Below are 14,586 nucleotides of genomic sequence, written 5' to 3' on the forward strand. Positions count from 1 at the left end.
ACGGCGTTTCCACCTGCAAACCGACCATGTTGCACTGAAGTGGCTTCACACCGTCAAAGAAACTAACAAAAAACTTCTTCGGTGGAGTTTAGCTCTCCAAGATTTTGATTTCGACATCCAACACATCTCAGGAGCTTCTAACAAAGTGGCTGATGCACTCTCCTGTGAAAGTTTCCCAGAATCAACTGGTTAAAATCGTCCTTGAGATGTGGAAAATATTGTTAGTCTTTATGTACTTGGTAGTATATTTAGAGATGCATGTGTCTTATTAACTCTGTTTTCCTAGAGCTCCAGGAAGAAATCCCAGCCAGTGTTTCACCCTAGCTGAGATTTGGGGGGCGTGTCATAAATATAAAGGGAAGGGTAAACCCCTTTGAAATCCCTCCTGGCCAGGGGAAAGCTCCGCTCACCTGTAAAGGGTTAAGAAGCTAAAGGTAACCTCGCTGGCACCTGACCAAAATGACCAATGAGGAGACAAGATACTTTCAAAAGCTGGGAGGAGGGAGAGAAACAAAGGGTCTGTGTCTGTCTGTATGCTGCTCTTGCCAGGGACAGAACAGGAATGGAGTCTTAGAACTTTTAGTAAGTAATCTAGCTAGGTATGTGTTAGATTATGATTTCTTTAAATGGCTGAGAAAAGAATTGTGCTGAATAGAATAACTATTTCTGTCTGTGTATCTTTTTTGTAACTTAAGGTTTTGCCTAGAGGGGTTCTCTATGTTTTTGAATCTAATTACCCTGTAAGATATCTACCATCCTGATTTTACAGGGGGGATTTCTTTATTTCTATTTACTTCTATTTTTTATTAAAAGTCTTCTTGTAAAAAACTGAATGCTTTTTCATTGTTCTCAGATCCAAGGGTTTGGGTCTGTGGTCACCTATGCAAATTGGTGAGGCTTTTTATCCAACATTTCCCAGGAAAGGGGGGCTGCAAGTGTTGGGAGGATTGTTCATTGTTCTAAGATCCAAGGATCTGGGTCTGTAGTCACCTAGGCAAATTGGTGAGGCTTTTTACCAAACCTTGTCCAGGAAGTGGGGTGCAAGGTTTTGGGAAGTATTTTGGGGGGAAGGACGCGTCCAAACAGCTCTTCCCCAGTAACCAGTATTAGTTTGGTGGTGGTAGCGGCCAGTCCAAGGACAACGGGGGTAATATTTTGTACCTTGGGGAAGTTTTGACCTAAGCTGGTAAAGATAAGCTTGGGAGGTTTTTCATGCAGGTCCCCACATCTGTACCCTAGAGTTCAGAGTGGGGGAGGAACCTTGACAGAAGGCTTCAGTGGTTGGAGGAATACTGCATACAGTACGAATCATGCAACGAGTGAGCAGCATACGTTGTCAGTTAGCAGCTACCATGCCCGAAAGAAAGTTAGTGGCAGAATTGATACCCAAATGGAAAACCAGTTTTTCAAAGCTCGTGCTTATTGGAAGAACATTCTCAGATGCATAGTTGAAACCATACTTTTTCTTGCTAAGCGTGGTGCCATTCTGTGGCTCAGATGAGACTGTTGGATCGAAACACAATGGCAGATACCTTGGCGTTCTAGAGCTAATCGCTAAGTTCGACCCTTTCTTCGCTCAGCACATCAATGAACATGCAAATAGTGGAAAAGGCCATACATTGTATCTGTCATAAATATAAAGGGAAGGGTAAACCCCTTTGAAATCCCTCCTGGCCAGGGGAAAGCTCCGCTCACCTGTAAAGGGTTAAGAAGCTAAAGGTAACCTCGCTGGCACCTGACCAAAATGACCAATGAGGAGACAAGATACTTTCAAAAGCTGGGAGGAGGGAGAGAAACAAAGGGTCTGTGTCTGTCTCTGTATGCTGCTTGCCAGGGACAGAACAGGAATGGAGTCTTAGAACTTTTAGTAAGTAATCTAGCTAGGTATGTGTTAGATTATGATTTCTTTAAATGGCTGAGAAAAGAATTGTGCTGAATAGAATAACTATTTCTGTCTGTGTATCTTTTTTGTAACTTAAGGTTTTGCCTAGAGGGGTTCTCTATGTTTTTGAATCTAATTACCCTGTAAGATATCTACCATCCTGATTTTACAGGGGGAATTTCTTTATTTCTATTTACTTTTATTTTTTATTAAAAGTCTTCTTGTAAAAAAACTGAATGCTTTTTCATTGTTCTCAGATCCAAGGGTTTGGGTCTGTGGTCACCTATGCAAATTGGTGAGGCTTTTTATCCAACATTTCCCAGGAAAGGGGGGCTGCAAGTTTTGGGAGGATTGTTCATTGTTCTTAAGATCCAAGGGTTTGGGTCTGTAGTCAACTAGGCAAATTGGTGAGGCTTTTTACCAAACCTTGTCCAGGAAGTGGGGTGCAGGGTTTTGGGAAGTATTTTGGGGGGAAGGACGTGTCCAAACAGCTCTTCCCCAGTAACCAGTATTAGTTTGGTGGTGGTAGCGGCCAGTCCAAGGACAACGGGGGGGAATATTTGGTACCTTGGGGAAGTTTTGACCTAAGCTGGTAAAGATAAGCTTAGGAGGTTTTTTCATGCAGGTCCCCACATCTGTACCCTAGAGTTCAGAGTGGGGGAGGAACCTTGACAGTATCTATCAAAGACTATTTGTGATGTATTCATTGCACTATTGGCAAAGAAGACGCTACCAGCCATTGCAGATGAGATCAAAGATGTGGGATATTTTTCAGTGTCTGTCGACTCAACATCGGATGTGTCACATGTAGATCAGCTGACCGTCATCTTGTGTTATGCGCTACCCAGCGGAACAATTAAGTGTTTCAGGACTTTCATAAACATCACCAGCCACACAGGGGAGAAACTTGCCTTGTATCTATTCAATTTCTTCATTGAAAATGGGATTTGACATCAGCCTTTGTTGTGGCCAAAGCTATGACAATGCAAGTAATATGAGTGGCAAATATTCAGGGATACAGGCCAAGATAAAAGAGCGCAATGCTTTGGTTGACTACATACCATGAGCTGCACACTCACTCAACCTTGTTGGCCAGTCTGCCATTTATTGTTGTGTTGAAGCAGTTTCCTTGTTTTGGATATGTCCAAGAATTGTACAGTTTTTTTCTCTGCATCAACCAGTCATTGGATGATTCTTAGAGATTTACCACCAAAGGGATGCCCAGTGCCCAAATCACTCTCAGGGACACGGTGGAGTGCCAATGCTGAATACATAATATGTAAATATGTATGTAGAGAAATGTTTGATGATGTCATTTTTTTTCTTTTTTGCAATATGTAATTCATACTTAGGCCCTTCCCTCCCATTAGCCTTAGGCCCCTCATAACCTTAATCCGGCCCTGGCCACAAGAAACTGGTCCCAAATTAGGAACCAAATCTTGAGGTCTTTATTCTAACTTTTACTGACTTCAGTGGGTGAGAACTGAGTATGGAGCTCAAGATCTGATCCTTGGTAATTATATTCTGCAGGTCTAAAATTTCCCCTGCATGTTCAACTAGGGTATTCTTCTCTCCTTCTATGGATCTCGTTCAGTGCTGCTGGTGCTGTTATAATGGCCACTATGTTCCACCCCCAGTGTGGTCACATGGCATGTCCTAGGTGGTGAAGAGGAACCTATACTGCAAGGAAAAATCTTTGCCCTGCTAGAGGTGAAGTAAATGACATCACAGGCCTTCTCCATGTCTCCAGCCCATAGGATAACCCTTCAAAGCAAGCTAGTACCCTATCAAATCAGTAAATAACAATAAAAGACACAAAAGTTCTCATCAGAACATACTGTATGAGACTACGAGAGAAATCAGCAAGGGAGTCAGACCTATATACACCAGGAGATGTGAGGAGCATCTGAGGAAAGTGGGACATAGGCACAAGCTTTGACTACACAAGTCCCTGAGAGATCCCTATCAGCACTCCAGCATGTAAGAGGGGTCATGGATATAAGCACAGCCAGAACATGTGCTACAAGAGTGGGAAGACTGAGTTCACACTAGGCCTGGGGTTTGGTTTCAACATGCTGCAATGGGAAAAGGAAAGACAGTCAAATTAAGGTTAGTGGGGCAGCAAATGGACCAGATTGTGGGGGAGGGAACAAGTCTGATATGCTGAAATGCTGACTAAACAGGAGGAGTTGCTAGCAATTGCACATGTGATGAAGTTCCATCCATGTTTGTTTGCTTGGCAAGGAGTCACTAAACTGCTTAGCTGCGTGTTTGCAATATTGCAAATGGGATGTTCCATCCACCACACTAGGACTTGAAGGTGGTATGAATGCCTGCTCAATTGATACTGCAGATACACCCTCCTCCCAAGTGGTATGCAACATCCCCCTCCCCTGGGGAAGTGAAGAACTTCCTAATGAAGGGAAAGTGCACATCAAGGTAGCAAGAAGGGCATTAGGGATGGAGAGGAAAGACCAACAGAAATAGGTTCACTTAACGACATGGTGTTTTGGATGATCTGGAAGATGACAGAAAGAAGGCGGGCTGTAGAGGAGACAGAAACTGGGTCCCAGCTGATGCCCACACTGGGCAGTGAAGCATCTAAGTGAAGCATTGATGAAAGGCTCCTGATGGTAGGTAAAGGGATAGCCGTATCTGAAGAACCTAGAAGGCCATATGGCTTGAAGAACCAATGCTCCAGCCCAAACAGTTAGTGGGCTTGCCAGGAATGGTTAAAGGACTAGAACTGAAAAGGAACCCAACTTGAAGACATGGAATGGAATTAAAAGAGGAAAATATTGGGACAGGAAACATTGTCTCGCCAAGAAATCTCTCAGGTGTGGAATACTGTCTCCAGGAGGTGGTGGAAGACCTGCCACTTGTGAAATTTAAAGGAGACTGGACAAAATATTTCAGAATATGCTCTAGGGGCAATCTTCCATTGGCTCTTGTGGGGTGGACTAGATGCGCTAGAAGGTCTTTCCCAGCTCTAGTTTCTTTGATTCTATGGTGTAGTTAACTGAGGAATGCCAAACATGTGGAGACTAGACCAGCAACCAAACAGAACCTGCCCTGCAGCCACATGGCATTCCTCGTGCTTCCAGGAAGCAAACGACCATGGTTGATTTTGAAGGTTGTCCATCCCTATTGATGCTGAGTCATCTTTCGAAATACTCAGCGGTGCTTCATCTACATGAGGCAGCAGGACAAAGAATGTCATATCCTGTTCTGAGCTGCTTTCTGCCAGATGCTGGGTCCAAAGTGAAAGATGATCGTGCCTGTGTCTCATTTGGTAAACCAAGAGACTGAGATTTTTCTCAAGCCGCTTGGGAGAACACTGTAACTTTATGGGAGTATCCTCTACCAAACGGGGTGACTGCAAGCGCAATTCACAGAGCCAAACATCGGTAGGACCTGATCCCTTCTTTGGAGATGCTATATCTCAGAAACAAATCAGCTGAAGGTATGAAGCAGCCACCTAAACTGCTGCTTACTTGTTCATGTTTTGAGAGGAGAATTAGGCTACCAGCATCCTCTCCAGTTCTCAAAAGCAGGAGGGTGGGACTCCACCTAGATGGCACCAGTTGCAGAGGAAAGGACCATTTTCAATCAAACAGCACTGCCACCTACCACCTTTCTTGGCTTGGTAACTAGGAATCTGCATGTGGGTTGCAGCTTGAACAAAGGGGTGGCCAAAGATCCAAACCACGGTGGCACCACACTGCAGCACCATCAGAAAACAGAAACATGTGCAACAGAAAATATTACCTATGAGATGAGTTGAGGCCCCACCTGATCCAGAGGTGAAAGATGGAAAGAACCTGTGACAGGCTGGGATGTTTCACAGTAGCCAATTCCTGATGATGCTTCATCCTGGGGAATAATAGCCATCTGGTTGGGAACGACCTACCAGAAACACCAAACACTGGACTGACGCCGGAACAGCTTGTCTTCCTGCCAAGTCCCCAGCAAGTTTCAAAGCAGAGGAACGGTGAAGGCTGAGTCCCAAGAGACTTCTGCCCATGACTATTTACTCCCTGCACAGTTGTCACTGTAGTTCAAGATTGCTGCTTCCAGGGTTGAACTGTCAACCCACAGACATGCTAATGAAGAAGGGTGTCTTCAGAAGTGAGAGGGAGGAGGATGCGTGGAGGCCCAGCAAAAGGACTGGGGACAGACTGGGTGGGTCACAGACCTGGGTGCTATGCTATAGCCCCAGGAGATGTAAGGGTGTCCTCTCAATGTGGTCAATTTAAGGTTTTATGTCTTATGAACCTTCACAGCTAGGAACAAAAATGTTACCCAGCAGCAGAGAACAGGGATTCCCGGCTTTCTGCTGGAGCTCAGCAACAGCCCCTGTGCCCGGTGAGTCATGAGATATCAGATCTTGTAATGGATACTGGTCCGTCCGGACAGGGGAAAAACAGGCCAGCTCGGGTCATTTACCAGCCAGGCCAGAATGCTTTCAGGCTTCTCCTCACCACGAAGTAATGAAGTGGCTTTCCATGTGTATTCTCCTGAGCTCCACTCGGGTCCCAGCCAGGCTGGGCGCTTTCAGGACAGCAGCTAGTTGGGTGCTAAGCCGCAGGGCCCAATACAGCCCTGTCTTAGGCAAGCGGCACTGAGGCCCAACCTCGCCTTCCAGGGGCGGCTGCTTCCAGCGTTGACGGACTGGGTCCTCAGTGCGGGAAATCAAGGCTGCCAGTAACCAGGAGCAGAAGCCTGAAAGCCGCTTCCCTCCCCCAGCAGCCCCTCTCACCCGTAAAAGTGCATCCTCTCTTTGTATTCCCCTTGGCTTCGGGAGCCAGGAAGCCTGCTGGTGGGTGAGCAGTAGCAGCTGTAATGGCTTCCATCACTAACACTCCCTTCGTTTCTGTTTTACATTCGGATGCAGGCCTGCAAGTCAAGCCTGGGAAAGGATAACAGCACATGATGTACCCACGGCGCCTGTTCCGCCATGCGTGGCAGGGACAACAACCCAGCCGGGGAGAGCTCTCGGCTCAGCTCAGAAATGTGGGCACTCGCACACTGACAGCGAGCCGTACCGCACCGGCTGGCTTCTGCGCGTGACGCCCTGACAGTTTGAGAACGGACCCACCGGCAGAGCAAGCTCTGGCGATGACAGCGCTTGAAAACAGAACCAGACCGCTCCCCCGATCGAACAGCTTGTTGATTTGTCCCACCAGCTCTCTCTCCAGCGGTAGCACTTGGATCCCTGCGCCTCTATTCCTGGCAGCTGGCTCCGGCCGTCAGACATTGCAGAACATACCCGCATGCGACCTGTTACGGTGCTGCGGGATTGGGGTAGCCAGCCTGCGGGGGTGAAGTTCTTTGGCTTTCAGCCTGATCTCAGAGATGCTGGCCCATTTCCACAGGCATCCAGCGCACAGAGCAGCAAGGGCCGGGCTCAACAGAGAGAGGGGAGAGTAGGAAGAGGCAGCAAAGTGAGGAAGGGAAAGGGAAGGTGAGTTGAGGGGAGCATGAGAGTGAGGGGGTGGAAGGGACAGGAATGGGGAGGGGGAGGAGCAGAGAGGGTGTTGCAGTGAGGGGGTATAAGGAGCAGGAATGGGGAAGGGGAGGAGCAGGGAGGGTGTTGCAGTGAGGGGGTGGAAGGGATAGGAATGGGGGAGGGGGAGGGGCAGGGAGGGTGTTGTAGTGAGGGGGTATAAGGAGCAGGAATGGGGGAGGAGCGGGGAGGGTGTTGCAGTGAGGGGGTATAAGGAGCAGGAATGGGGGAGGGGGAGGGGCAGGGAGGGTGTTGTAGTGAGGGGGTATAAGGAGCAGGAATGGGGGAGGAGCGGGGAGGGTGTTGCAGTGAGGGGGTATAAGGAGCAGGAATGGGGGAGGAGCGGGGAGGGTGTTGCAGTGAGGGGGTATAAGGAGCAGGAATGGGGGAGGGGGAGGGGCAGGGAGGGTGTTGTAGTGAGGGGGTATAAGGAGCAGGAATGGGGGAGGAGCGGGGAGGGTGTTGCAGTGAGGGGGTATAAGGAGCAGGAATGGGGGAGGAGCGGGGAGGGTGTTGCAGTGAGGGGGTATAAGGAGCAGGAATGGGGGAGGAGCGGGGAGGGTGTTGCAGTGAGGGGGTATAAGGAGCAGGAATGGGGGAGGAGCGGGGAGGGTGTTGCAGTGAGGGGGTATAAGGAGCAGGAATGGGGGAGGGGGAGGGGCAGGGAGGGTGTTGTAGTGAGGGGGTATAAGGAGCAGGAATGGGGGAGGAGCGGGGAGGGTGTTGCAGTGAGGGGGTATAAGGAGCAGGAATGGGGGAGGGGGAGGGGCAGGGAGGGTGTTGTAGTGAGGGGGTATAAGGAGCAGGAATGGGGGAGGAGCGGGGAGGGTGTTGCAGTGAGGGGGTATAAGGAGCAGGAATGGGGGAGGAGCGGGGAGGGTGTTGCAGTGAGGGGGTATAAGGAGCAGGAATGGGGGAGGAGCGGGGAGGGTGTTGCAGTGAGGGGGTATAAGGAGCAGGAATGGGGGAGGGGGAGGGGCAGGGAGGGTGTTGCAGTGACAGGGTGGAAGGGGGAGGAATGGGGGAGGGGCAGGGAGGATGTTGCAGTGAGGGGGTGGAAGGGACACGAATGGGGGAGGGGAAAGGGGAGGGGGAGGGAGGGTGTTGCGGTGACAGGGTGTAAGGGGCAGGAATGGGTGACAGGGAAGGGAGGCAGTTTGTTGTTTCAGTCAAACATGAGCATTGCCCTGCCCCCGAACCCTCTGTTTACAGGCCGCCCCGCAGTGCCCCTTCCTACCTCTGGCAGCTTGACTCGCCCTTCCTGGAAGGAGCAGGAACGGGGGTCGTGGGTGCAGACGTGGCGATATTTGCACCAGTGACACCGATAGGGGCTCTCCACACAGGACAGACACCTGGGGACAGTGAGAGAAGAAGTCACTAAGCCCAGCCAGCCCTCAAGAACCCAGGGAGCGCGCACAGTCCCCGGTCAAGGGCCCCAGCCCTGTCCTAGGACTCAGAGGGGAGCAATCTCCATGGCCCACTCAGTCCTTGGTCTATCTGTGGAGGCTGCCAATAAGGAAACTGGTTCCTGCCCATGCCAGTTATGATGGTGTTTTTGGTCAGTGGCGATGAGCAGAACGGTCACTGCCCACGCTCTGAATCAGAGATGTTAGGCCTGATTTCAAAAACACATTGGGAGCCAGGGTGTTGTAGTGAGGGAGTATAAGGAGTAACTCCAGAGAGGTCAACAGAGGTACCCGAGTATAACACGCAGTGCCAGAGAACAGAATTAGGCCCGTTATGACCCTTATCTGCCTGTATAAAATGGCTCTGAATGCACCTTTTCATGTCAGCTTTATTGACCCACTTTCCAAGCAGAACAGGGTACAACTCTCTGGTGAGCACAGGGTTAATTCTGCTCCACTCCCCTCTGCCCTGGCACAGGTGGGCAGAGGGAAGGCTATCAGAGCAGCTACTTGGGAGGCAAAGGGGTGAGAATGCCTTTGGGAAGGGCAAGCTCGTCTCCCAGGGTCTTGACAGGTCATCTTTTTGGTTTGCTTTCCCCTTATGTTACCGTCTCTTGCTTTCTTTGGGGAAAGCCAGGCTGACTCCAACTGCATGTCCTTGCTCAGTTACCTCTACATCACTTCTTTGTGTCTTGTGTGGACTCACTCGAAACTGAACTGAGATCACTGCCGTCAAATGGTAGGACTCTCAGTTGCTCCCTGCTCACATGTTCATCTGGCCAGGATGCCCAATGCAGGTCTCACCCGTGTGTAAGGGAGGGTTTAAATAGTGCTACAGGGGGAATTTCACTAGCACTGATGTGCCATTGGATCCTTTACACATGCATGTGTGAAAAATACCACCCAGCTGCATCAGACAGACAGGCAGACACCATTTCTCTGTCCTCTCTGAAATCTTGCTCTCTGTCAATCCACCCTAAGCTCTGATGCAAAGAGCTGTTCTTTAAATTGGTAACAAGTGCTTACTCTGATAAATCAAATTAAAAATGGATAGCGTATTATAGTTTGTCAAGTCAGAAACCAAAACATGCCATAAATATTTAACACCCCATCACTTTCTTTTCTTTTTTTTTTTCCCGCACTGCTGTTTGTCAAAGCAGTGGGGACACGGAAATAGGATTTGCCTTTGCTTGTGAATCACTGTGCTGCAATAATTATCGCCTCTTGGCACTTCCGGAGCCCTGTTTGGGAAAGATGATGACCTGGGGATGGGGGCACAGCCCATCTGCCTTGCTCAGGAATAGAGCAATCCACTGAAGAGGGGTCCCCCCTCTGCCTTGGCGTATGAATCCTACACACTCATCTCCTGGGCAGTGATGAGTCTAGTCCCACATCAGATGTTCTAAAGGAGGAGGTCTCGGTGTATCAGTCTAGACCACCTTGCCCTTCCCATATAGCTTAAAAGGATGGGAGTTCCAGCCAGATCCCAGATACCCAGCAGGAGGATCCAGGATGGAAAAGGGGTTCCTGATAGGAAAAGGTTATTCTATGGCAAATCAGCCTGTGGTACTCAGTCCAGTTCCTAGAGAACAGTGTCCACATCACACACAAAAACAAATCTACCATTAATTGGCCCTCTGTCCATTCAGGGCCCAATCCTGCCAACACTTAGTACTAAGCCTGGTGGTAACAAACTGGAGTGGTCCCAGTGACTGATGGCATGAACAAGGATTGATAGAGCATAAGGGTGTGCAGGATCGGGGTCCACATGAATAGCCACTAAAGTCCACATGGCCATTTGCCGAGGTTGTGACTCAATTTCCACTCAGTCAATCCTCAGACAAATCCCCAATGATGTGTTGTTTTGCCTGAGGGGTGCCTGAGTACAAATCAAGTCAGCTCAAAGCCCATTACTAGGGGAAGTTTAATAAATTGTTTCCGTGTTGCCCTGCACGTTTCCAATAGCAGGAGGGTACCTTTCACCCAGCATAGGCTAATCTGTGGGACAGGTGTTCTACCAAGGCCCAAGTGACATGACTGCAGGTCTCCTCGACACCTAAGTGGCTGTCTCTGTGCTACGTGGACCAGCCAGCGTGGGCAGCTGGGATGGATACAAAGCAGCATGATAAGGTTGTGGGGGGAAGATGCACATCAGGAAAATACCAACTTACGAGTTGTGGACGCTGCAGTTGTAGAAGACAAAGCTCGTGCTGGCGAAGGTCATGCCTGTCTCCTTGGACTTGAGCTGGAGCTGGACAATGTGATGGTCTCCTGGGGAAAGAGCATAAGGATCATGAGAGGTGACTGGACGATTGTATTAATAACCAAATGAATCATTAACGGCCAGGTCAAAAGTCTGCACCATCGCACAGCCCACAGCAATATGGCAAAAGGGGACCAACAGTTTTGTGACAGTTTTTCAGCCCCCAGTCTAGGGCTTGATTTTCAGAAACATGGAGCACCTCCAGCTTCCTTGGATTTGAATGGAGGGCTGGGTATTCCACTGTCAGGCCAAAAATGTCTCAAGCCAGATGCCCAAAGATTGAGACACCAAGAATCCATGGCCACTTAAGAAAATACTCTTATTATTCTGCATTTGTAACCCAGTAGTGCCTACAGGTCCTAATTCAGATCAGAGGCCTACACAGAGGTAGAGACAGTCCCTACCCCCAAAGAACCTACCCTCTAAACATGCAAGACAGAGGTGGGATTGGGAAGAGACACAGGCATAAAGACAGGTTTCAGAGTAGCAGCCGTGTTAGTCTGTATCCACAAGTACTCCTTTTCTTTTTACAGGCATAAAGAGGGGAAGTGACTTGTCCAAGGTCACACAGCAGGTCGGTGGTAGAGCTGAAAACAAAGCCCTGGCCTCCTGGCACCCAGTCCAGTGTGTCTGAATGAGTTGTTTGCCTAATTCAGATTGCAAGGTCCTGGAAACAGGGTCTGCCATTGGGTTTTGTACAGCACTACTCACACTGATCATGCTCGACAAATAACAACCAACAATACTAATTCATAACAGTGCTCTGTTGCCACATCCCCTGCCCGCAGAATCTAGACTTCTCCATGCAGGAGGCTAGACTTGATTTAATACAGCAGGGTCTTTTCCAGTCATGGCTTTTATAGGCTTGTCTACATTTTAAATGCTGCAGCAGCTCCACAGTAGTGCTTCAGTGTAGACACTACCTACATCGCCAGGAGGGGTTCTCCTATTGACATGAGTAATCCATCTTCCCAAGAGGCAGTACCTAGATCAACGGAAGAATTCTTCCATGGACGTAGCACTGTCTACACCAGGGGTTAGGTTGGCTTAACTATGCCGCTCAGGGGGATGGATTTTTCACACCGTGAGCAAAAGTTATACTGACTTAATTTCCTAGTGTAGACCAGGCATAAGTCTCCTCAAATTGCTTACAAATGTTAACTAACCTAAACCTCTCAATACCTCTGTGAGGGAGGGAAGGGAGAAATAGGGATCATTGCACCCGCCAGTGAAATGCAGCTGCATCTGGCGTGGAATGTAGCCGCTGTTAACCATGCTACGCACCACTGTGTGAATAATAAACTTCAGCAGACAAAAGCCTGCAATGCCACATGGTGGTAGGAAATAAAGCCAGTGGGTAACATTTTCCAAAGCACCTAAGTAACTTACAAGCCTAAGTCCCATTTTCAAAAGTCATACATGCATTAGGCTCCTTGGTCATTTATAGAACCCTGTAAATTCACGGATATACGCTTTATATCCGCTGACCATTTTTGCAGATGGCAGATCGCATGTGGATACAAATTTTGTATCCACGCAGGGCTCTAAATATAGGCTCTCAAAGGAGAGGAAGCAGCTTTCCACAGCTCATAGCCTATGAGGCTGCTTCCCTGCCTTCCAGAGCTTATATCCCCCCGCCCCCCAAATAGAGAAAGGGGAGGTGATAGATCAAGACAGGAAGCAAAATCCCCCATGCTCCTATCACAGCAGTTTAAGCAGCCAAGCAATTTAGGAAACCTCTCCTGACTTCATTGCTGTTCCAGGTCAGTCGGAGAGGGAAGCCAGACTGACTTACTCTGCAGAAGCAGCTGCCTCCCTCTCCAACTGACCTGATATGGCACAAATTAATCAATGGCTGGGCGACCGGAGAGCACCTTTGCCCCCCTCCTGCACCCCTAACCCCTGCATCCCCCTCCTGCGCCCACGTGGGGAAACTGACCTGGAATCACAGATCACATGTCGTTGCTCCTCACTCCCCACCCCCAAAACCCCCACCTAGGAGGATGACCTGCCAAGCTGAGAGGTGCCGGGGCTCAGCCCTGGCAAACCCTGACAAAAATTCAGCACTGTAGCCTAGCGATTGTATTCCTCTTGCATGCTTCCACAGGGAGAACAGTGGCTGGTGCAAAGGAACTGGGACTGGTGAGCTCTAAGTGTGACGACTTAATAAATCACAAGCTAAATAGGCAGCAGACTTTCTTATTTCATAGCTCAGTTGTTGATTTTGAAGCATTCTTGAGGTCAGACATTTCCTTCCTTATTTTTAATGTAAAAAGCTATTTGTTCTGATGCCTGTTGTAGAGTCACATAGATGTTTAAAATAACAATAACAACAACAATAATAATGATGTGCACACTTATTAAGCCATATAGCTTTCTTATACAGTACACAACATATGCACACAGACACGCCAGGTAGCGTGCTGCTGTGGGTGTGGTGTGTTTGTGGATACAGATAAAAGATGAAGTGTGAATCGCAGGGCGGATACAAGCTGATTCCTGCGGATGTGGATCGGATGCAGATCCACATTACTGTATCCACACAGGGCTCAAGTCATTTAGGTGTTTTGGAAAATGTTATCCAATGTAATTTTTAGCTGTATGTGTTATCACATCTTCAGGCTCTCAGCTTCCACAATGATGGGTGTGTTGGGGTAGCGGGGAAGAGACACAGAGAGATCACAACTGGAATAGCGCATCCAATTCTGGGCACCTCAGCCCCACAACGGATCCCTCAAATTGAAAGATATTTGGAGAATCAGAGACTCAGAGAAGATTAGGGTTGGAAGCGACCTCAGGAGGCCATCTAGTCCAACCCCCTGCTCAAAGCAGGACCTACACCAACCAATGAAGAGCAATGAAAGAACAATGAAAACACACAAGGAAAGATTCGAGAGGATTAAATATGTATGGCTTGGCCAAGCAATGACTAAGGACTGTCCCAAGGCATCACCGTGGTATCAGAGCATGGCATTTCCTAAACCCTGTACGTTTTTGAAATGTAGACATGCTGTGGTTGAACTGGTTATGGTACTCCAAGGAGACAGCTAGGAATAATGGGCCAGATTTGGATGTCCTCACACAGGCAAACCTCCCAATGATGTCGGAAGGAGCTATGCCTTAGTAAGGACCCCAGGATTAGGCCTGATAAGTAGGAATCGAACAAAAGAAAATTCAGGTAGATTGGGCCTGACCCCTGAAGTCCTTACTTCAAGAAGCTCAGTCAATGGGAGTAAAATCGGAGCACCAATACGAGGAAAGATTTCCAGGTCTCTTTTCGACGGTGGACCCTTTTCAGTGATGGGAGTCCCATCTCTTGGGTCATTTAAAATCAGCATGGGGAAAGTTTACCATTGGGAATACTCTTTCATAGGCCAATGGGGGATCTGGACTGGCTGGGGCTGGCCAGGTCTTTTCCATCTCTTACTAATCAGAGTCTATGATAATTCAGGCCAACAAGTGAGAGGCTGAGAGGGGAGAGGAGGAGGGAGCGACTTTAGTGTGGAGCTAATCTGAATAAGGAGGAAAA

General features: G+C 48.6%; 1 protein-coding gene across 2 annotated transcripts in view; it reads right to left on the reverse strand.

The window, feature by feature from the left end:
* PLXNA4 (plexin A4) overlaps positions 1-14,586 on the reverse strand; it is a 634,448-nt gene that overhangs the window by 156,713 nt on the left and 463,149 nt on the right. For both annotated transcript variants that reach the window (XM_048836698.2, XM_075124565.1), the window contains exons 8-9: positions 10,966-11,065; positions 8,626-8,740 (exon numbers count right to left, since the gene is read on the reverse strand). In XM_048836698.2, the coding sequence (XP_048692655.1) occupies positions 8,626-8,740; positions 10,966-11,065 (215 nt within the window). The remainder of the gene's footprint in view (positions 1-8,625; positions 8,741-10,965; positions 11,066-14,586) is intronic.

This window comes from Caretta caretta, chromosome 1 (assembly GCF_965140235.1).
Source record: "Caretta caretta isolate rCarCar2 chromosome 1, rCarCar1.hap1, whole genome shotgun sequence".
NCBI lineage: Eukaryota > Metazoa > Chordata > Testudines > Cheloniidae > Caretta > Caretta caretta.